This window comes from Haemaphysalis longicornis, unplaced genomic scaffold (assembly GCF_048455015.1).
Source record: "Haemaphysalis longicornis isolate Haplotype H1 unplaced genomic scaffold, Haemaphysalis longicornis Haplotype H1 scaffold_3, whole genome shotgun sequence".
Lineage (NCBI taxonomy): Eukaryota > Metazoa > Arthropoda > Arachnida > Ixodida > Ixodidae > Haemaphysalis > Haemaphysalis longicornis.
The window spans coordinates 193457094-193480318 of NW_027526335.1; the positions used below are offsets into that span (position 1 = coordinate 193457094).

The window sequence follows — 23225 nt, forward strand, 5'->3', positions numbered from 1 at the left end:
TCTAGACTTTTCAGTGGAACTTCTATAGTTAAAATTAGCGATCAGGCAGTCTAATTCATCTCATGCTTCGCCCTTGTTCGGCCATTTGATCTTCCGTTTCTAATGTACGATCTCCCTCGTCACCTGCTCTGAATCGACACGTTTTAAAAGAACGCAACGATCTTCACAACAGCACGCCACATCTTTAAAGCATGACCACTGTTAGGTTATGTGGTTCATTTTTCGAAATCAGGCAAGAAAAATCATAACAGCGCGAGGACAGCTTCGTCATCGCCTTGCGCATGTCCTCTGGAAAAAGGAAAGGCTGCACTGCATTTATTTGTTTTTAAGATAGTGGCACATGGCATAAAAAACTTGTGCGTTAGAAATACCACCTTCAAAGCTGATGAAGCAACCTCCCATGGAGGTACTCAGAAACATCAGGTGAAGCGCACGCGAAAAAGAATGTACATTACGTGCAGCACAACATACTGCAGTCAAATTGCGTCACTACGAACCCAAAATTAACGAATTTCTCACAAAGTTACGATTTTTTAAGAACCCCTGCCAGATTTCCTATATTCAGTGTAAAAATATTTCGGAACTATGAATTTTATTATAGCGCGTATTTCAGAACAACGGACGTAATTTATTTTCCACATTATAATTGAGGAACGTCAATACTACGAATTCGGCTAAAAGTAACAGCGTTGAAACTCTTGCGCTATACGGAAATGCCATTTGTCTGTGTATACCTGGAGTGCAGTAGCTATCATCATCGCCACGTCGAGCGCCAATAGCTAGTGCTATCACAGAGCTGTGGTTAAATGTGCCTGGCAGGCCTAGCCGCTTTTGCCTCTTTTCTCTCTCGTTGCGTTGGGTGCCGTCGGCCGGTCGGTCGTTGTTCACGCTAATCACGCTTTCGGGCAGGTATTTCTTTGTTGTGGATGATTTCGCGGCGATGTGCGTGCGGGATCCAAAGACGAATGCAGCTACTCGCAAAGCAAAGAACGAGCGAGAGCAGCCATCATTTCAGGGACGATGACCACGCGAATGAAGACGGCTATGGTTCACCGAACCCTGAAAAAGACGAGATCGTGTGGAACATTGACGCTTTAGTGCACACGAACAAATTCAGCACTTTTTTAGCTCGGTGTAAGGACGTACCCGATGAGGTATTGCGCAAGGTGGAATGTGTAGGGGCATTCTTAATCGGTCGTGCGTGCTGCACGCGTTAGAAGAAAACAACTGATTTATTCAAATAAGGTAGCTTTGACCTGAGCGCGACATCTTCATTGGAGAGTTTGCCTGCCTGCACACTCGTCAACTGCTAACGCATGTCATTTTTTACCAGCGAAGCTGTTTAGCAAATCGTAATTTTTCGTGCCCGCAGTTTAAAATGCTAAGGAATTGCCGAGCGCACCCACGTGAGCACGGGCCTCAGGGCTGCCGTCAGGCAGTTAAGAAAACCAATAAAAAATGCCGAGCGCTCGTGCGTACATGCCTCGCGACCACCCTACAGCGTTTCCTGCGCACGTTTGTCAAGGCAAGCGTTCCGACTTAAAAAGATTGGCAAAGATTGCAGCGACCTCCCTGCAATAAAAAAAACAAACAAGAAAATGCCAATCGCTCCTGTGTGTGGGCCGCGCGGCGGGCGCCCAGTCTCCCCAGCGCACGTTTGTCAAGCCAAGCATACCCACTTAGGGAAATTGGTCAAGATTGCGGCGACCGCCCAGCAGTAAAAAAAAAAAGAAAATGTCGATCGCCGGTATGTGCCTACTTTGCGGCGACCACCCAGCGTCTCCGGTGCACGTTTGTTTAGCCGAGTATACACCCTTAAGAAGGTGGGCCGAGATTGGCCAAACATAAAACTCCAGTGTGTTCACCGTACACATCAAAACACTTGCTCGGAACGAGAAGGTCCCGTCATAGCGTGCGCCCCTCCAAGATGTTGTCCAATGATTATCACTTCCAAAAAATGAAAGAAGCTCACAGAATTCGATTACACTGAGAACGAAACTTCAGAAATTTGTAATCACCATCCTTTCAAGGCGCATTTCAGGCAGTAGCAACCGACATTTTTGACCTTTATAGCTGAGTATATCTCAAGTTTTGGAGCTCGAGAAGGAATGAAGGCAAGAAACACGTGCGAGGACAAACGCTGTGTTATATCTAAAAACTTCACGAAAACGTTCACATAGTATACCCCACCATATGTCCAAAAATACAAGACATGTACAACGCAGCAGAAACAGTTCACACAACCAAGATATACCGGTACTATGGTCTTCATTATTTATTGCTTACAGCCTAGGCATGGCATGCACGAAACCTGGCAATTAAGTATGATCTTGAAAGACTTCTATTTCAGAATCAATAAGCCGAGGTTGGACTGCCCAATGTGTGTACTTGCTTTTAGGATGGCAATGTATAAATATTGCACGTTGTTTTGTCCAAATGATTCGGTTTATAGGTTGCAGGTTTCATGCTTCTCACGTGGAATTTGTTATTTTTGTTTTACTTCACTCTCTGGCTGCCTCACGTGACGTATGAACTCGCACAACAACGCATTTTGCTTGGTATCTTTGTTCTGTAATTGACTTCATTGCGGACGACGTATCTTCCATCGAACCAAATTCCAAGAAGAAAAAACTTCATGTAGCGGTCGGCCCAATGAAGCATACTAATTTGTAATGAAAATTATCTGAGACTGGTATTGCAATCCAACAGGCAGAAGGAACCTTCAGGGCCTTTGCAGAAGTTTAGTATGGTCTCCGTGCGTATACACACGACAATGCCTTTAAGACAGATTAGCAGGTTTAGTTTGAACACAAAATGTCCACATACATTATTGTCTGTCGGGCTTGTATATTGCTCTAAACGAATATACTAGCTTCGAGCCCGCTATCTCTCTCTGGCAATTTATACGCACCGTCTGCGTTGTTTTGGACATAAATGTTCCGTTTGGTCAAACATGCAGTTGGAGGAGGGATCAAGAATTCTCCGAAATGTGAAATTTCTCCTCCCTCTTGTGAGTAAAGTTTACTCACGGCTCGACGCCCCTAGCTGTCCAGTCAAAAAGTGTTAATTATCGTAATTGTCATCGCCATCATCATCATAAGCTTTTTTGTCTCCACTACCAGACGAAGGAATTTGCCAAACATCTCCAGACACATCTATCGGGTGTTAGCTGAGTCCACCCTTTTCCAAAAAGCTTAGGTAGGTCATTCCTCATGGAGTCTTCGGTCAACCCTTATTGGGCGCCCTTTCCATTGGTAGCCACTCCGTCAACCCTAATGGCCCAGCTGTTGTCCCTCATGCGGATGACGTGACCCGCCCATGCTCGTTTTCTTTGCTTAATTATAGCTAGAATGTCGGCCACACCAGTTTCTTTTCTAATCTACGCAGCTGTTTTGCCATCCCTAAGCGTGAGCTCCAGCATTCTTCTTTCCATAGCTCGTTGGGATGATGCAAGTTTCCTTTGAAATCGTTTGGAGAGACCCAAACTTTCCACCTCGTTCGTTATCACTAGAAAAACACATTGGTTATATGCCGGCATTTATAGTCATAGAGGAAGCTCACTATTCAGGATATCAGAATTCCTACCTTAAGAGCCCCACCCGATGCTTATTCTCCGTGTAAATGTTTAAGTGCGAATGCACTTCTTAAGCGAGCCTGAATCGTCCGCCGCCGTCCGCATAGCAACAGCTGCGGGTGCGCGCGCTCCTCGTCTTCCTCGTCTTCCCTAGCAACGGGGGGAGAGTGGCGCGCGCTGCCTGGCCGCTGACATGGCACATACCCACGTGGGGGATTGGCCAGGAATCGGGCGTGAGAAGGGCTAATGCACCCGCTTAAAGGAGTACTGACACGAAATTTCAAAGCTGAGATCCGCTCTAGCAACAAGTACAACGACAACACAAATAGGTGTTTGTGAATAAATGCATCTTTCTTTCTTTGTAGTTGTGTGTGTGTGATCTCTCTTTCGCGAACATTACCGAACCGCGCAAATTCAATTCTTGCATTCGCACTTTCACATTCTTCCCCTCGGGGAAATGCGGGGAATTTTTTTGATGATTGGGATCACCACTTATGAATTGCCCTGGGTAAGCGTAATCGCTTACTGATTCCAAAATTTGTTTACGTACCTTGAAATCACGTTCACTGGCATGCTTATTAAACAGTACCTTTGACTTTTTTGGTGTTTATGTTTAATGCTGCCGCCAAACTGTTATCTAGCTGCCCCAAAGTGTTACCTCGAAATTTTTTAATCTGAATGGTAACTTGCGTTATATTTGTTTTCCGGCATTGTCAAGTTGCACGTTTTGAGATGTGAGGTGACAGGTCTAGATGATTAAATATTTGCCTTGTACTTTGCCCAGATATTACTGAAATCAAATAACCAAACTGATCTTAATTCTTGTTACAGATTCTTTCTTTCCTACTCAGCAAGCTGAACAAGTACAACGAGACTGTTGTGCCTTCAGTAAATCATACGATGGATCCCAGAGGTTTCCCAGAAAACAACGGTGGTCTCTGGGCACCGTGGTTGGTATAGCCTCTTCGGCGAATGACTAAGGGCTTAAAGCATCTTCGATGTGCTCTGCGATGTTAAATAGAATATTCAAAAACAGCAGGACGCAAACCATGCGTTGTTGCGATTTTTGGTCGGCGAGTTGACTGTTCAAGAATAAAACTAAACACCTGAAAATTACTCACAAAGGTCTCGAAAGCCGTCCTATTTAATAAATACCCACTGCGTTCACCGCCGCTCGGGGGAAGAGAGGAAAACAATACAAAAAGTATTTAGTTGAACATGACCGTGATGAAAAGTAACCAAACTACCTGTCGGGTATACGTTCAACCACGCACATGACACCACAGTCCTCTCCCTCAACTCTTCGTACATGTACGATGTCACGTGAATTTTAATAAAAGTCGGAGTGCTTAAGTCACTTACATCAAATATTTATTTTCAGGGAGTGTGAATATTGACACGACGAGTATCCGAAATGATGATTGTGAGAGGTTTCCAATCGAGATGTTTTCTTGACACGCGCTTAGGCGCTTAGAGCTGCAGAAACACCCCCACCATTGCATTGCAACCACGCTCACAGACGGGGCTTCGAGGTACTCTGCAAATTTTAGGTCTTGCTGAATAGCTGCTTGGCATAGTGTACCTCAAAGCTTGTTATCCTGTGCAGGAAGTTGCCAGGTACGGCTTCCCACCCACGGCAAGCCTTCACGTATCTCGGAAGCGATCTTATGGTTCTAGCTCTACCGCTGTGGAGCTCCGCCTGACGGCGGCTACCGCGTCGGCCGCCGTGTTCTCCGAGGCAAAACTCCGGACTTAGCTTTCTACACAGGCCCAGGCTGCCCAACATGGTCACACACGCATGCGTTCCTTGGTAGTGACCATGCCATCTTGGAAATCACGTAATCAGCCACTCGTCTACGCCGGCGAGCGCATAAGCCTACAAAATTGACAGATTGGCCTGCAGCAGTGTTGCGGAGTTACCATTCCGGAATTGGAATGATTCCGGATTCATTCCACTTTTTCGAGATGCCGGAATGGAATTGGAATGGAATGAGGACCACACTTGGAGGAATGGAATGGGAATGGAATTGAGCGCATTTTTCCCGGAATGGAATGGGAATGGAATGGGGATTTTTAGGCGAAGACGTCACCATGTCTGGCGCCTCAAGGCTACTTAATTAGTGTGTGGCGACGACTGCGTCGGTATATCTTAAAAGGAGCACCGGCAACGAAAACGAACTCGCATACCCGGGATCTCGAGCTGCTGAATCCGCGCAGCCAGCCGCAGGGCGTGTGAAAGTGAACTTTGAGCAGTGCCAGCGCGTCTGGCCGGTGGCACCGTTAGGTCGGCTCTTTTCGCTTTGGCAGGCTTTTTCAGGCATAGCTTTCTCTGTACAACTGTACGTGGCGCCGATGGTAGAACGGCGTCTCTCTCAGTGGCGGGCGCCGTGTGGCCAGGCCAACAGACGTGGAATAGCATCGGATTGATTGATTCTAGGGTTTAACGCGCCGACGCAACGCAGGCGATGAGGCGCGCCGTAGTGGAGGGCTCCGGATTAATTTTGACCACCTGGTGATCGTTAATGTGCGCCGAAATCTCGTACACACGGGCGTTTTTGCTTTTCGCCTCCGTCAGAAAAGCGGCCGCCGCGGCCGGGAATCGAACCCGCGACCTCGTGCTCAGCAGGAATAGCATCGGGAAGCAGGGAGTGATACGAACGGCACGCATCTGAAGCCGCGGTGTTTCTAACCGCAAGCTGATACTGCGAAATCTTGGAGTTAACGATATAAAGCGTTCGCGCAAGAAACATGAAACAACGAGTCTCCTTGGCGTTCTCCCCCCACCCTCCGTAGCCGGCACGCTGTGAATAGCCTTGTAGCTTGTAGGCCAACCTGCTAGGCATCTGGCGGGAATACGGTGCCAACCTGTCGACCGTCTGTCCGTGTGTTACAGCGTTGCCCGGGGCGCCAGGAAATCAAGACCAAGGCACCAAAAAGAAAATTGTGGGTGAGGGATTTTCGTACCCGGCCCCGTCACAAGCGAAGAAGCGAACTTCGGATATCTTACTGAGCTTACTACCTACACGCTCTGCTACGGCGGCTACAGTGGTGGGCAGCTGGGATATACGATTACGCTATAGATATTATATAAGACAATTAAGAACCCACAGCTGCCGAAAGGAGTTTGTTTCTAGCAGTTTTTACTCCAATAGCGCCGTTTTTTGCGAGTGCTTTTAGAGCTCTCAGCAGTGCGAAACCGTGCTTTGCTTCAATCCGGATGTGCGGCACTCTCCTCCAGTTGGGAAAAACTTCTTCGTGGTTTGGTTGCTGTTCTTCTGTGCACGTGGCCTTTTCGCATGGGTGCAAATGTACCCAGGCGAAAAGGCCACCGCCAGTCGTCGGCTTGAATCTTAGAGCATCGCCACTATTCAGGTATGAAGGTATAACTTCAAAATTTTGATTAGGGCCTCATGCATATTGGTTGCGCATTCATGAAAACAAACTGCCTGAGCATACCTTTTTAATTTGACAGGGCTCCCGTCAGGATTTGGTTCTGTCACTTAAAATTAGGGGGTCATGAACAATGTCCAATTTTGAACGGATTAGGTTGAGGTAGTGCCAGGGCAATAAACAAGCGCAATGGAGGTCAACGTGGAAGCGGTGGCGACTTTCCTAGGGTGAATGCAAAAACTGTTAACGGTGTTCCATGCCGCTGCCCTCTAGTCTCTCGCGTTAGTACAGTAGCATTAGTGCTCAATGATGTGAATTCATTTTAAATCATTCAAATACGTATTTAGAATGCATGTACATGTGAGCAAGCTCCGCGCGACATGCCTGTGAGTTATCCACAGCATACGAATTACGCTGGTATGACGGTATGACGAAAGTATATAGTTTGACGAAAGTATGACGAAAGTATATAGCGAGATAGCACGCCACAGACGGTGCAACAGAACGGAAAAAAGCAGACATCAACATAATAGCTGCTCATCTCGTGTCGCGAAAGAACAAACCTTAAAACATGCGGCCATGCAAATACTATAATAAGTACTGGGATCCCACTACTTACTACGCAAAAAGGGCCAGTGTCACACTGCCTCTTTTTAAAGAGACGGCTGTTCTAGTGGGACCGATGGCATTCTGTCAGAAAACTAATACATTCCCCCTTAGACAGGTTGCTCGACTGAAAAGCTCTAAGGTCTCTACGCACACGGCGCGTGTGTGAAACCGGGGATCTGTCTCTCTCTCTCTCTCTCTCTCTCTCTCTGAAACTAAGCTTCCATTGCGTCAAAATGCTTACTTGAAAATCGCAAAAAACGAATGGTTCTAAATAAGACAACACATGCACCGATCATGAGAAAGGAGTGCAATAGCATACCTTTATTTCATAAACCATGTAACGGTGTTCATTTAGATCGTTCGTAGTTGCGTTTACTTGTGCGCGAAAAATCGTCGCATGGGTTTGTTCTCCGCTTGCAGTTAAGGCGTTTGAAGGCTCAACAATCGGTTAGGCGCAATTGTAGCTTTCGAGCTTTTGGAAGGGACGGTGATTTTTTGCATTGGGTAGTTGTTCTGCACGAGATATGTAACCAACCTACTACTACCTCACAACTTCGGTGACAAGTGACACATTTTGCATACTTTTGCAGTTTTAAATCCGTGTGATAGAGTCACATTCATGTTGCATTCCCCGGTAACTCGATAAAACACCTTAGGCAGTTTTTACGTTAAGGAATTAAAGGAATGGAATTGAACTTCCCGTCCATTCCAGGAATGGAAATGGGCTAACTTCTGCCATTCCGAGGAATTGAAAGGAATGGAATCGCGACAAGTTCTAATTCCTCGGAATGGAATTGGAATGGAATGGGGATGCCCATTCCGCAACACTGGCCTGCAGTCCGACAGGCCTCTTTTCCCTCTTTAGACCCCGCGGAGCCGGAATGTTGACTTCAACAGATACAGGATCTTTGTCAGCGGAACACTAAGCGCGTCGACCCGAACACGGAGGCGCCCTACATCGACACCCACCTCCTGCACCAATGGGATGCCCGTTGTTCTCTGCTTAGGCGTTGGCGCTGCAAGCAACACAATAGGAAACTGCGCCTCCGTATAAATATCCTTACCCAGGAGGCCCGGACGTATACTGATGAACTTGTTCGCTCCAACTGCATGGTGGAATCTCTGTGATGAACTGAACACAAGAATGGACACTAAACGTGCTTGGTGCCTCCTCCGTGTCCTTATTAACCCCTCCTGCCCTTCTCAACCCATCTCTCGTATCCTGCTCAACACTGGGGCTTCTCCTACAGAACTCGCTAATGATCTGCTACTCCTCCACTTCCCTGCCAGTACAGATAACCCACCGCCCGATTTTCCAATTCCCACATTTTCACCATCTCCTCTGGATATTTCCTTTACGTTGACCGAACTACGCAATGCTCTGGACCGTCTACGACGAGATACCGCACCGGGTGAGGATGGTATGCAATATAAGCTCCTCCGAAACTTCCCAGATGAGGGTATTCAAGATCTTCTCCGCCTTTTCAATAGCATATGAGAAACTGGCCGAATTCAAGAAACTCAAAAACATTCCAAAATTGTTCTCCTTCCTAAACCTGGTAAGCCCCATACGCCTACCAACTTACGGCCTATTTCGCTTACCTCGTGTGTCGGAACGCTACTCGAGCGTACAGCTCTCACTCGTCTTGATTGGCATCTCACACATTACGCTTCCTTGCCTGCCACCCATACTGGCTTCCGAGGCCACCTCTGCACCCAAGACACCCTACTCCGCCTCAAAGAGGATGTGTACGAAATTTCGAGCTCAGCACAACTGCGGGCTATTCTAGCCCTAGACATAGAAAAGGCCTTCGATCGCGTTGCTCATGCCGCCATCCTCGACACATGGGCATCAACTGGGTGCGGCCGCTGCATGTACAATTACATTCGAGATTTCCTATCGAACCACACTGCGGCTTATTCGACTCCTGGTTCACAGGCTACCTCTTTTTATCTCACATCAGGGACCCCTCAGGGCTATATACTCTACCCCACTCTTTTTAACCTTGCCCTGTCATCACTGCCCCCCCCCCCCCCTCCCCCGACAAGCCAGCATCCCCGGCCTCAACCATCCCATCTACGCGGATGACGTTACCCTTTTGGTGAACTCCGGTAGTCCGGCACGTATCGAGGAAACCTTACAATTGGCCAGCGACACCATTCTCGACCATTCATCTTCCATCGGGCTTAACATATCAGCATCTAAATCTGGCCTTTTAGTGGTGTCTAACCGACAAGGCCCTGACCCGTATCCCTCTTTAATTCAGCTGTCGATTGGCGCAGTCTCCATACCACAAGTGGATTCACTAAAAATTTTGGGCCTCACTCTCACACGCAATGGATCTGCTGTTCCTCAACTGCAAATACTCTACTCCCAGATCTCTCAGGTCTCTGATCTCCTTAAGCGCGTTTCTAACCGCACACAAGTCCTCAAAGAGCCTCACCTTCTCCGCATTGTGGCCTCTTTCGCGACATCTCGCGTTCTGTACACTGTGCCCTACCTCCGCCTCTCACTTGCCCAGACAAACCGCCTTGAAGGAGCCCTCCGTGCCCTGTACCGTTTGGCACTGGGGATACCTCATTATGCCGCCACACAAGGCGTCTTAGTTCTAGGCATTCATAATACCATCGAGGAACGGATCGCATCTCACCTCCAGGACCAGCTTGAGCGCTTAAAGCCCTCGGCTTCAGGTCGGACGATTCGCGCCCTCTTAAACTACCCAACAGATAGTCTTCCCCCAATCCCTCCCGATCCTCCTCCCTGGTCTTCCTTCCAAAACCTAGTAACTGAGCGTATTCCTCGCCGCATGCACCCTGCTCACAACTTGGTCCGCAGGCAACAACGTACAAAGCATTGAACAGGCGCATTAACTGGCTTAAACAGAATGGTTCGGCAATCCACTTCACGGACGCCAGTTTTGACTCCCCTTCTAGAGATGGTGCTATCGCCCTCCATAGACCCGATCCGTAGACACCATTGTACATTAAAAAAAAGCACCAACTTTTACAACCCTCGAAGAATTCTTCATAGCCGCCGCCGTCGAATACGCTGTGAAAGTCGAGCCCCCTACCACCCCAATTTTCGTGTTTAGTGACTCGCAGGAGGCGCTACGAAATATTTCTTGATACACCACACACCCTCATACTTTTGACACCCTCAACTGCGCCCTTCGTGACCATCCACCCCACAAGATAATGCTGGTATGGGTCCCCGGTCACGCCAACTTGGACGGCAATGCTCGAGCACACGAGCTTAACCGAGTACTCTCCCCGGGTCCGTCCATGTTGTGGCCCCATTTGTACCACCCTGCCCTCGCACTCTAAAGATTTCACAACATCAGGACGCCGATAACATCTCTGCACGCTACGCGCAAGCGGTAGCGCGCCCCACCCCCTGGTCCCCCACCTCACCCTCTCCCGTGAAGCCGCATCTGTGGTCCGGAAAGCACAAAGCTCCTCTCTTATCACTCCATCCCGTATCCACTACATGCATGGCATCCTCTCGCGTCCCACTTGCCCTACACCCAACTGCCCTTCCTACCCATCAGAACGACACCTTTACTAGGAGTGCCATCCGCCAGACCTACCACCACACCTGCGTTCCCGCATCGCTTCCTGGGAGGACTGGTTGAACCCGGGTCCTGGCGTAGATGTCAAGTCGACGCAATAACCTTTGGCGGCACATTGCCTATGTGTTAGTGGGGACCTCTGGGAGTTTTACAGACCAGCCGCCTCCTAATGAAGAGACTGTGCAACGACGGCCAAGACTAGGGCTGTTTAAAGAATAAAGTTTTCTCTCCCTCGAAGAAAAGCAGCAACAAAGACGGGGCAATGTAAAGGACATAGCAGCTGTTATTTGTTTTTCCTTTGTTTTGTCCTGTATTCAGCGCGGTTTTAGAGCAAGAGCTTTCTTAGTGGAGATGGCCTTCAGTCTAAAAAGGAATGCATTTTCGCATAGACTGGCAGGTTGACCGGATGTACCTGATACGATCTCCGGAGACCCGGCGCGCGTGTAAAACCTGTCTCTCATTGTGCTTAAAACGGTTACTTGAAAATCGCGAACAAGAAACGGTTCTAAATAAGACATTGCTCGCATCCCCCATAAAGAGCGAGTGAAATACTGTACCTTTCTCTCATAAACCAGGTATCGGTAGACATTCAGACTTTTCGTAAAGGCCTTTACTTAGTGCGCGAAAAATTCTCTAATGAGTTCAGTTTTCGTTTGCGATTTGGCATCTCCTGCTTTAACAACCATTAAGACCTACGTTCAGTGAAAGGTGGACACACTGTTAGCGTTCGTTCTTCTCTCAACGTTCTTTCGGCTGAGATGGCCAAGCTTTCTTCGATTTTGTGTAGAAAATATTGTGGACGCTATTACAGCTTTTCGCTCGATTGTGGCGAACGGTCTTCAACTTGGTGCTTTTGGGCACCGCTCAGCAGTAAATGCGGCAATAGCAAGGGGTCTGCCAGTCCTAACATCGCAGTGATGAGTTTTGTGACCTTTCTTTCCCCTCTGCACCCCTTCCCTTAATGAGGGCTCTGGCTTTTCAGATAATCGGAAAAAATGCGAAAAAAATCACTCGTGAAATTCTGGACAATTCGGATTTTTCCGATAAAAACCAATATTATAGCGCACAGCCGCCAAAAAAATGATGTTTTAAGAACGGACCGGTAAGTCATGGGTTCCACTATACATTCGCACCTTTCTGCGATAATTACGAATGGCCACCGGTCCGGCAAGGAGACACCTATGCCACCCTTCAAGACTTTCAAGTAGAAAACAGATGTGTATAAAAAGGTTATCTACTCTACAAAAAGCTTCTGTTACATGACGGGGTGTGCGATGCTGCTTATCACAATTTTTGAATTTTTGCAGTCGGGTGCCCAGATTCCATGTTTTATGTGAAACAAGAAAGTGACAATTTTCCGCTCTACATCATTGAAGCATGTTCTAGAAAGCGGTAATTTACATCGGTGGCCCGGGACGATATAAACATTACAAAATGCTCACAGCACCACGAAGACCACACCTGTTTCGAATTTAACGAAGGGCTTTGAATCCGTCTTGTCATAATTTCCTGCAGATAATGTTTTGGTGCTATTTGCGAGCAAAGCTTCGCAACATTCGAAGAGACGGATCGCTTTTATGATTAAGCTTGAATTCCACCCATGCCTGGCGTCGCTCAAAACTCGGTGCAGCAAAGTGAAGGGAAGGAAACTGCTAGTCCAATAAGTGCGAGGGAAAGAGGCGAGAATGGAAGGAGTAGAGTAGCAGGAGTGGGAGAGCATGCCACAAAATATAAAAAACAAAAAAAAAAAAACGCTTCCCCTGGTCGAAATCGAGCCTGGGTCCCTCACGTTAGGAAACCCGCGTCTACGCGTTTGCGATGTCATTGCTTTTTTATTTCCTGCTTAGTACAACAACAAAAAGTAATAAAAGAGAAATGCATACAAAGACAAATACAGTTTGGAGAGTGCAATTCTCTTCTAAAGCGTCTCATGGTTACAGGGGTGTATAGCATGTGAACCCAGTTGGCCTGCTGTTCGTCGAGTTTGTACACACCTCTGATGTCGACAAGAGTCAGTGAAACAATGTAGCAGGCCGACCATTGGGGTTTGCATGCCTGACATCCATACGGGGCTTCCATAGGCTACGGAACATTGCCATTGGAACACCCTCTTTATTATTGGTAGGCAAGGAACGCATGCCATACGGTGTGCCTGGTAAGTGTTCGCTGGAGAATGTTTCAATAAAATATAGCATCGGAGCAATCTAAGAAAATGTCATTGGCTGCTTTCGGCTTAGTCAAAACGCAAAGCTGATGTTCCAGGGCACAAAACTCTCTCTTTACCGCATCGGCAGTGTCCAGTAGTGCAGATGCAAAAGCACGTTTAGCGGAAGACTTAATTGGCACCTTTTTAAACAGCTTTAAAACCTTGTTTGCCAAGCCTGCAGCACCTCGGGATCGGTAGATGGACCCGGAAGCGATATTTTGAAGATGTCTTTACGCTCTTTTCGACGTGGCACACTGCTGAGGTAGTCAAGTAAAAACCGGGCTTTTAGAAAATTCTTTAACAACACTACTCCAAGCAAAAACATGCGTAAACCATACCTTCGTACACCACTTGAAGAAACAATAAAATCGGGCTATGTGTCTGGCAGGTTTGCTTGAATAGTTGTTCGTAAAACATTCTCTCTTTGGTCTCTCAGGAACAGTAATTTTGTGAAACCGATTGCTCCAGAAATAAGGCGCTAAGCCCAGTTCACGAGACGTCACGGAAAAAAACAAATTGGAGCTACTTATGCCCTCCCGTGTTGAGCCCCAGATAAAAATTGCAAATGCTCCATAAAGCCTTTCAATGTTGGTATGTGTGACACAGACCCTGAAGCGCATACCATGCCTTAGCAGCTAAGAACACATTTCACATAGTAGCTCGGGTAAATATCGACAACTCGTGTCCACCCCTATTCGTTGTCTTTTCCTGAAAGCCTTTGGGTTCCCCAGCACAATTGTGTTCCGGTGCACAGTTGTGTCCCGGTACTGATCAAGTGGCGCAGCAAGGTATTTAGCATGTGTTGTGGTCTACTGGACACCTTCATACGTTTCTTTCTGGTCTTCCCAGTGACCATACCAAAATAAAACGAATTTACCCCAATTTCGTAGGCTACCAGCATACTTGCCGAACATTTTTGATTTTAGCACCACCGTGCTGACGCTTGGTTTGTCCTGCCAGATAAGTGTCCTATCTTCCTCATACACCAGGATTTTCACTTCGCCCGAATCGGACCAGTATATTACGCGTTATCGATATTTAGGATGCTTAGGCTAAATCAATCCGAGTAAATAGCGAAAAGAAGAGGTGCCAGGGGGCAACTTTGCGTGATCGAAGATCGGATCGCAATCCTTTCACTGCGGCTTTTTTGGCGATAATACCTTGGCGCCCTGAGAGTAGCTCGTTTAATCGCCTTCAGTAGAACTGTGCTTGGGTTCACATTTTAGTGGGTTTCAACCATATTTCAGTGGAGACGCAATCAAAACCTTTTTCCCAGTCTAACTGTAGTATAGCCACTCTTCCTCCAGGCACCCACGCATTCTACAATGCTTCTAGCTACGTATATAATAATAATTATTATTAGCGCCCCATTATTTGAAATTGTTGATGGGGCCTGCTGCGAACGGGGGTAGCGTGGTCGAAGTGGACCGTGGTTGGTGTTGTGCCGGGGCCGTCATAATGACCAAGGTGAAGGAGAAACAGACAACTTTATACAAATATTTACATCTCATTCTCTGATAACAGGCAGTGCGCTCCTTGGCACGGGAGAATAAAATAGGCACGCTGGGTCCGTCCCCTTTCACCCTTTCTTTAAGATGTCCGTAACGCACGAATCCCAGAATCCCTGGCGCTGGGAGTGACGCCCACACACGCACACACGCACACACGCACACACACACACACACACACACACACACACACACACACACACACACACACACACACACACACACACACACACACACACACACACACACACACACACACACCACACACACACACACACACACACACACGCACACGCACACGTACACGCACACGCACACGCACACGCACACACGCACACGCACACGCATACGCACACAGACGCAACACACCGAGATACATGTTTCTCTCTTGCACAGGTGAGCGTTACGTTGTCTCCGCCGAGGCAAACCACCTGAGTTGGAAGCTCCTTTGTTGAAGCCCTGGTAAGTGGTGTGGGTCTTTTTGCTACAGGACGTTTCGGTACAGGGCGTTTGGGTACAGTCTTTTCGGTGCATGAAACTATCGGGACACGGGCGTTTCGGGACGCAGGCGGTTGGGGACACGGGTGTTTTGGTACAACGGCGAATTCACGCCAGCCCTTTAAGCTGCACGCTATGTTGACGTGGAGGATGCAAGCAGGCAATTCGTGCCATGTTATTAGGTACGAATTTCTGTTCGCAATCCTGTGGTATTTGAAGCCTGCAGATGCTTATGCGGCCTTCTAAAAGAACCTCTGTTTATTTTTTGAGTAGTAGCTGGAATGTTTGAACGTTTTGAAACTTTTGTGTAAAACACGCGGAAAACGAATTCGCTTTGAATTGTAATTTTGCAATAGTTCGAATCTTGTAACACGAAATCGATGGGTACCGCAAGAAGCTTTGAACTAACCGTACGTCCATTTAGAGAAAGTACAATCACATCATTCTCATTATTAGCACGCAACACGGCCCTTTGTCTTTGACTTTCATCGCCACAACGAGCGCCCGTCATGGTTTGTCGAATAGCTCCGACATCGCTAAAGAAGAAGCCTGTAGCGTCCAGCACGCAGACCGCTCACACGGAGCTGTGTGCTACAAAAAACGTTGAGGACCTGGAAACAGAAGGATGTGTACGCTGGCGCGAGTATCAACTGACTTAGCCGCGCAGCCTCAGTGGCGATGACGCCGGCGTATTACACGGCCCGGTGGCGTTCCGGCACTAACCAAATTGGAATTTCATTGAGGAATGACTGCGTCCTTCGATTGCTTTTTGTTCGAAATACCTTCCAAAAAACGATATAATTGGTTTTAGTGTCGAATATAGAACAATTTATTCTATTGAATTTCACGTACAATTGCCGGCACCAGAACATCATTTTCAAATAACCGAAAATTTTAATTAGGCGATATGCAATTATCGAGTACATTGTATCTTGCTTAGGAACGTATTGAAAGGGCGCAGAACGAACGGGCGCAAGAAACTAAGCAGGAGTGCTTCTTACTTGCGATTTAGCCTATTTTTCAATTCAATATAGGAATAAAACTTGAAAGGGCTGTAGCTTTACCATAACACAGAAACATGAGGTTGCCTGCTTCCCGTTGTCTTTGGGACGCTAGGAGCAGAGTCATCATGTTGTTTATGTTTAAGGTGTGACTGGTGATTCCCAGTGATATCGCCGAAGTTAAAACTCCCCATGATTCTGTAGTCGTCCTTGCAGTCAAACGTCATGTCTATGTCTCTGGGTCTATTCAACAAAAGAAGAGTCACAGCCATTTTCTGTAACCATTCTTCTCCCGTAGATGTCCATATGTTGATAAAAGACGGGAATTCCCCAACGTTTACCATTTCACTGTGGAACACCTAATTAGGACAAGTAAATGAGCTCGCCGTCATAAAAAAGCCGTTTGACAGCACCATATTTTTTCCGGAGATATGTCTACGCTCGATTTAGAGCTACAGCAGTTTCCCGAATAAATTGGCTTTGCTCGCAAAGCGTATTATGGTGAACGATCCTGCTGAAAGAACACGAGAAAAAGAAATGCAGACGAGCGAGCAACATACACCGTCGCTGTACAAAAATAACTTCATTGCCACCTGTTTGTCAGAAAAATTGAGGATAATAGATGGTTGGATAAAGCAAGAGCAGGCGCAGCTTTCCGGTATGGCGTTACTGAACGTAGTTAAATGGATTTGCGCACACGTAATCCCGAGGGCAAAAGCTTGCCACGTGCGTAAGTTACATTTGATTGATTGATTGATTGTAGTGTTTAACGCGCGGACGCAACGCTGGCGATGAGGCGCGCCGTAGCGGAGGGCTCAGGATTGAGTTTGACCACTTGGGGGTCTTTAACGTGCGCCGAAATCTCGTGCACATGGGCGTTTTTGCTTTTCGCCTCATCAGAAAAGCGGCCGCGCGGCCTGGAATCGAACCCGCGTCCTCGGGCTCAGCAGCACAACGCCTTAGCCACTGAGTCCCCGTGGCGGGTGTTAGAACGTTGTTTTACCTGGTTCTGGGCCACGGAAACGGCCCATTTGGGATGTATGGGCGGTACCTTTCGACAGCTAATTACACAAAAGCTATTTGTAACTTTGTACCCACGTCGACTTTTGGGTCATTGCAATATATCACGTTTTTCTTGCGGGCTAACAGGTTCCTAAACAGTCTTATTTTTGAGCGGGAACGATGAGGGCGATGTTTGTCCATGACGATAACGTTTAAAAAAAATCTTTGAACTCCTGGTAAGCTGGTAAATCTCCTGGTAAATCTGGTAAATCCTGGTAAATCTGGTAAATTCTGGTAAATCTGGTAAATCTGGTAAATCCTGGCAAATCCTGGTAAACTCCTGGTAAATCTGGTTATCAGATTTCGGGGGTACATCTTCGTTTGGTGCTCGGATGGTGACTTCCTCTCCATCCGACGCCGCCGTTCGCCTTCCTCACACTACTCCAGGCTCCGTTTGAATCCCACGCTTGAGGAGCAGGAGGCCGCATATGCATTCCGATTCTGGGATTTGTGGGCGACATCAATAACAACAGAGTGATTGTTCGTTGCTTTTCCGCGTTACACGCTTTGCGCTCTCCCGTCGCCAATGTTAATTCAGGGCCACGAAGACTTTATGCGCACTTATTTATTTCAAACGGCGGCTATATGAAAACCTTTGGAACGGTTTTATTTTTTGAAGGTTCACTTCACACCCAATATTGCGGGAAAGAATTGTCAAGTTTCGCTAAAAATCTTTACTCGAAGAAAGGTATGAATAAGGTACAAGAAATCACGAGAAATAACAAAAGCAGGAAAGCAGTGGAATTGACTACCAGGGAACAAATGCCTTTTCGGCTAAGCCGATGGGGCAGCGAACGGTACACAAAAATACAGAAACACTGAAATGTTTTCGACTCGCAGGGAAGGGTATTTTATCTACTACAGCGCGTCTCCCATCCAGTTGTCCTCCATGTGATCGTATTCGCTTAGGCGCGTTCTGTGAAAAAAAAAAACCTACCTGGGCGCTTTGAATGGCGTATAGGCGTTTCCTAGTCAGCACAGCCAAGCGACGCATGGCGCCATCTAGGGGCATCTTTGAAGCGATGTTCACGTGCATGTGGGCCTGAATTTACTCGTGCACAACCACTTGGTCTCGCAGTGTAGTAGTTCTGCTCCTGGTTCCCAGAGAGACACTGAGCCCCCTCAATCACACCTTTACTGGGCGTCCCGCTCCGCCAAGGCCCACTGCTCAGCCGATTCGGATGCGCACACCTCGCCCAGCCGAGTCCGCCATGTTCAATCCTAGCTCGTCTCGCCCCACATCTTCTTCCTCAGCCGGCACATGTCCATCCCGTGAGATTGTCCCCCGCCACTATTGCGGGATTGCCACAAACTTCATCGACGCAAGTGAGGAACACACAGGCCTCAATGATTCTGCAGCAGCCCTAAATGAATTCTTTACATCGGTCTTCCACGATTCAAATTCTTGCCCTATAGAACCTTTGCCCAACTTCTCCAAAACAATGCCTCAAATACATATAACCCTGGATGGCATAACCAAATTAGTTCGCTCTCTTAAAATATTGTCATCAGCAGGCTGCGACATCAATGCAAAATTACTTAAAGGCACTATAAATATCTGTAGTAAATTTTTGTACCTCATATTCAAACAATCCTTAAGCACAGGAACCTCGCCTGACGATTGGAAAAAGCCAAAATAGTCCCTATTTTTAAAGGAGGTAGGCGCGATAGACCTTCCAATTATGGTCAGATTTCTCTTACCAGTGTCCCATGTAAACTCCTCGAGCACATGATAGCATCTAACCTTATGGCTTAGTTAGAATCAATCAATTTCTTTTACCACTTACAACACGGCTTTTGTAAATCTCTGTCTTGCGAAACTCAATTAGCCGAATTCAAACACGACCTACTGCAACACATGGACGACAATCTTCAAATTGATGCAATATCCTTGGATTTTTTAAAGGCCTTCCACCGCGTTTCTCACAAGCATCTCCTTGCAAAACTATCTTCCCTTGGTATCAGACCAAAAATTATAAAATGGCATGAACATTTTTTAACAGGACATGTCCAGTTTACCTGCGCCAACAATTTCCAGTCAGCCCTTACCAATGTAACCTCAGGTGTTCCCCAGGGTGCCGGCTTTTCCCGACTGTTGGTTTTTATTTACGCAAACGACCTCCCTACCAACATAACATCAAAATTGCGCCTTTTTTTCGGACGATTGCTTCCTGTATCACCCCCTTCTTGCATCTAATGACACTACCGCCCCGCAACGTGATCTAGACACCATCGCTGCGTAGTGCGAAAAATGGAATATGTCTTTAAACATCGCAAAATGTTAAGTAATGTCTTTCACGCTCAAACACACCACCATAGATAACATTTATTACAATAACTCTGTTCCTATTGACCACACCAGTGCTTAAAAGTATCTAGGACTTCATATGACGCCATCACTATCATGGGTGACACATATTAAAAACAATCCGCTGTGAAGCTTCACGCACGCTTCGGTACTTGCGATGCAACTTAAAATCCGCATCCTCCGAAATAAAAAAACTACTTGCATATCTAATGTATGTTCGACCAAAACTTGAGTACGCATCATCCATTTGGCACCTATCACAAGCTTACCTCGCCAATGACTTAGAAGCCGTGAAAAACCACGCTGCTCATTCCATTGCTTCACAATATTCAAGACACATCAGCATAACCGCCTTAAAATAATCTCTCTTCAATCGCTTGCTTCGCAGCGCATAAATTCTCCTATCTGCCTCCTGCACACTCTCTTTTACTTCACCCGGTCAGGACGTGCCCTTCTTTTTTTTTTTTTAATTCGTATTTTTGCCATGCGGCATATAAAGAAAAGATAAGACATTAGGTAGAATAAAAATACCGGGTACAAAAGCACAGGTAGTCAGGAAATTGATGACCCTGTACAAGTCTAAAGGTAGGCATGGAGTCCGGTCTCATGTAAAAATTTTAGCAGCGACCTGCAGTAGCGGTCTTCGTTCACCCACCGGTTGAAGTCCCCCGGTTTATCCCACCGAAGACCAACCACTCTTAGCGCACTGTCCCGAGCTGTTCTGGTTCCTGTGCACGTCCACAAGAGATGATTGACATCAGCTTCAGCCGCCGAAGCCGGACACTTGGGACATGTTCCTGGGTCTTCTGGTGCGGGTCTCCAAGTCCAGGTGACTGAAGGTGTGAGAGCCACCCCAGCCCGAAGCCTCCTCAGTTTGCTCCCTCCCCCCTAATCTTTCCCGGGTGGAGGACGTGCCCTTCTGAAACGTCCGTTTCGGACATCGTCCCGTATATACCACACTCGCCCCTTGGCGGCGATAAAGTGCCGCACGGCGGCGATGAGCAGCTAATTCTTCCCCCATACCGTCACGCTTTGGAACGTGATCGCGGATTATATTGCTTCGTGCCCCGATCGCACAAAAGTTAGTGAGAAACAAACCTATATCAGCAGCCAAGGCGATGCCACCTAAACACCACACTTGTGTTCTTCGTCTTGTTTTTTCTTTCTTTGTTTGTCTTGTTATTGCACTGCTGTAAAATTTAGTCTTAGTCTTGCTGTTGTCATAGGAGTGTTCACTCCTTCTTTTTATTTGCTTTTCATGTTGTTTCTTGTTAGAATATGTGATCATTATCACTTTTTTAGTTGTTACAACCTCGACGTATGCCCTGTCACTTGAGTGTTATTTCACTTTTCTTTTTAATTTCATTGTTTCGTTTTCGTCGTTAAAACTTGTGAAACCTTGATGTACGCCGTCATCGAGTGTTCATTCCTGTCTTTTTTATTTCCTTTTTTGTTGTTCTTTGTTACCTTCTTCTGGAGCTGTTGCAACCTTGATGTATGCCCCCCCCCCCTTATGTAATGCCTTCGGGCCCTTAAGGATGAATAAATGAAATAAATGAAATAAATTTCCTTACGAGTAGAGGAGGGTATGAGGGGATGTCTTGTGCTTAACAGTGGAATTATACACGTATGCATGGCCTTATTCAATGAACAGCTGAACACCTTTTCCACACCCTTTCAACACCCTTAGAAACCGAAGGGTGTTGAAGTTGGTCAACAGCCTTTTTTTTCACACAAAAAGGGTGTAGAGCTAAGAAGAGGGTGTTGCGAGTCAAGAAAAAGGGTTTAATGGGCCCTCCACACCTTTTTCTACTTATGATACACTTTTTTGGCCAAGAAGGGTGTGAAAACGTTTAGAGTCTACGCTAATCAGCCAGTGTAGTGTAAGGCAACTCCAAAGCGGGGGACTGCTTTGCAGCTAAAACAAGCATAGTGCGCCCAGTGCCAACAGGAGTGCGCATAGAGCTAGTGGGTTGCATGACGATTTCCTTTTTCCTAGGTATATAGCTTATTTGAGAGAACTGTACCTTAAAACTGGTGTCAGTATGATTCTAACAAGGCATTTTTTTGAATAAACCGAGCTTGTGTATTTTCTGCATAGCCCCTTTAAGCATATGTGTCGAAAATGCGTATTTTCGTGGTCCTTAGAGATTTCTCGGGAACAGGAGCATGTACGACGAGTTTCGGTAATGCACTTCCCTCTGGCTTTTGTACGCGCGTTAGGGAGAGCTCAAATTCACGTAGACAGCCGTCACTCAGCAATTTTCCGAATATTCAATAAGGCGCCACCACCTTCGGGTCAAAATCCGGCTCGCGGGCGAGCAAGCACGCGGCGGCGAGTAAACATGCCTCCGAAGGGAGGGGGTGAAGAGCGGCGGCTAACGAAAGGTATTGGTTCCGACGGTGGCGCGCGACAATGGGTTCTTGCGGAAAAGCCGCCGCCGCCGTGCGGCCAGACGACGATAACTGCCCCTTCCTTGTTCGCTACGTCAACACTCCTCGGAACTTGTCGGGGTTATCAGCATTCTTCATGGGGATTATTCCCGCGGCATTCCTCCGTCCGGGCAAGCCGTCTGACGAACCCACCGCAGCGAATTGGCGACGGCTGCAGCGTAGTGTCGGCAGTGATGTGCCGTCAGACCGAGTTGCGGGGATACATCCTTTAACTCGTAAAGCCTGGGCGCCTGGCCACTGACCTCGTGAGTGCACCTTACAGCGCGCTTAGGGAAGGCGCAATACAAAATTATTTTCAGGGTAAAATCAGAACACGAACATGTGTGGAAGCTAGTGCCATATAAAACAAATTGTGTATACGCTTTGCACCTCGTGATAAAAACAGCATTAGTTCTCCATGGGGGGTCTTGGGCTCCGGCAAGCTGCAAATGTGCAGCGTTTTCCGTATTCCTCCCTCTCTTTCTCAAGAAAAAAATAAAGATTTGATTGATTGATTGATTGATTGATTGAATGAACGAGGAAGCATAAGGCAGTTACTAGAGACCTTGCAACTACCTTTACAGAGTAGGTAGGGAACGTTGTTTTGAGTACCATTGCACAGGTAGAAGCCGTCGTTGCGAAGATCGTGATGTCTTACGAGAAGGCTTCTTAAGAGAGATGTACGCTGACTTCGGCGTCTTTCTCCCGATGAGTCACCTCAATGTGCTGGCCCCGTTTCTTGATAGGTGGAGTAGCTGGCTCATTAGACGCGGCCTCTATCAACGCTGATGAAAAGACTACGAACCAGGAGGTCGTTCTATACCTGAGGTTTCGCGATTGCCATTTGTCGTACAGGCGTTGCCGCGCGATTTCTGATAGGTTGTGTGTATGTTTTTGTCAGCCACCTGGCCACGTCTCTACTGCCTGTCCTTCAATGTGCAGCATTTACCCCCGAATTCATAGATCTATCTTAAACTTAAGCAGCGAGCGTACTTCATGAAGTGCGCTTCAAGACAGCATGCGGCTTGAACGGGTCTAAGACGACCTACGCGTTTCACAGACGTTGG

At 47.1% G+C, this 23225-nt stretch overlaps 1 protein-coding gene across 1 annotated transcript in view; it reads left to right on the forward strand.

Annotated features, from left to right (window-relative positions):
* The window catches only part of LOC144175617 (arylsulfatase I-like), a 67397-nt gene extending 62722 nt beyond the window's left edge, over positions 1–4675 (forward strand). Inside the window, exon 9 of the mRNA XM_077704672.1 lies at positions 4406–4675. Coding sequence (XP_077560798.1) covers positions 4406–4534 — 129 coding nt within the window. The 3' untranslated portion in view covers positions 4535–4675. The remainder of the gene's footprint in view (positions 1–4405) is intronic.
* Positions 4676–23225: the final 18550 nt, after the last annotated feature.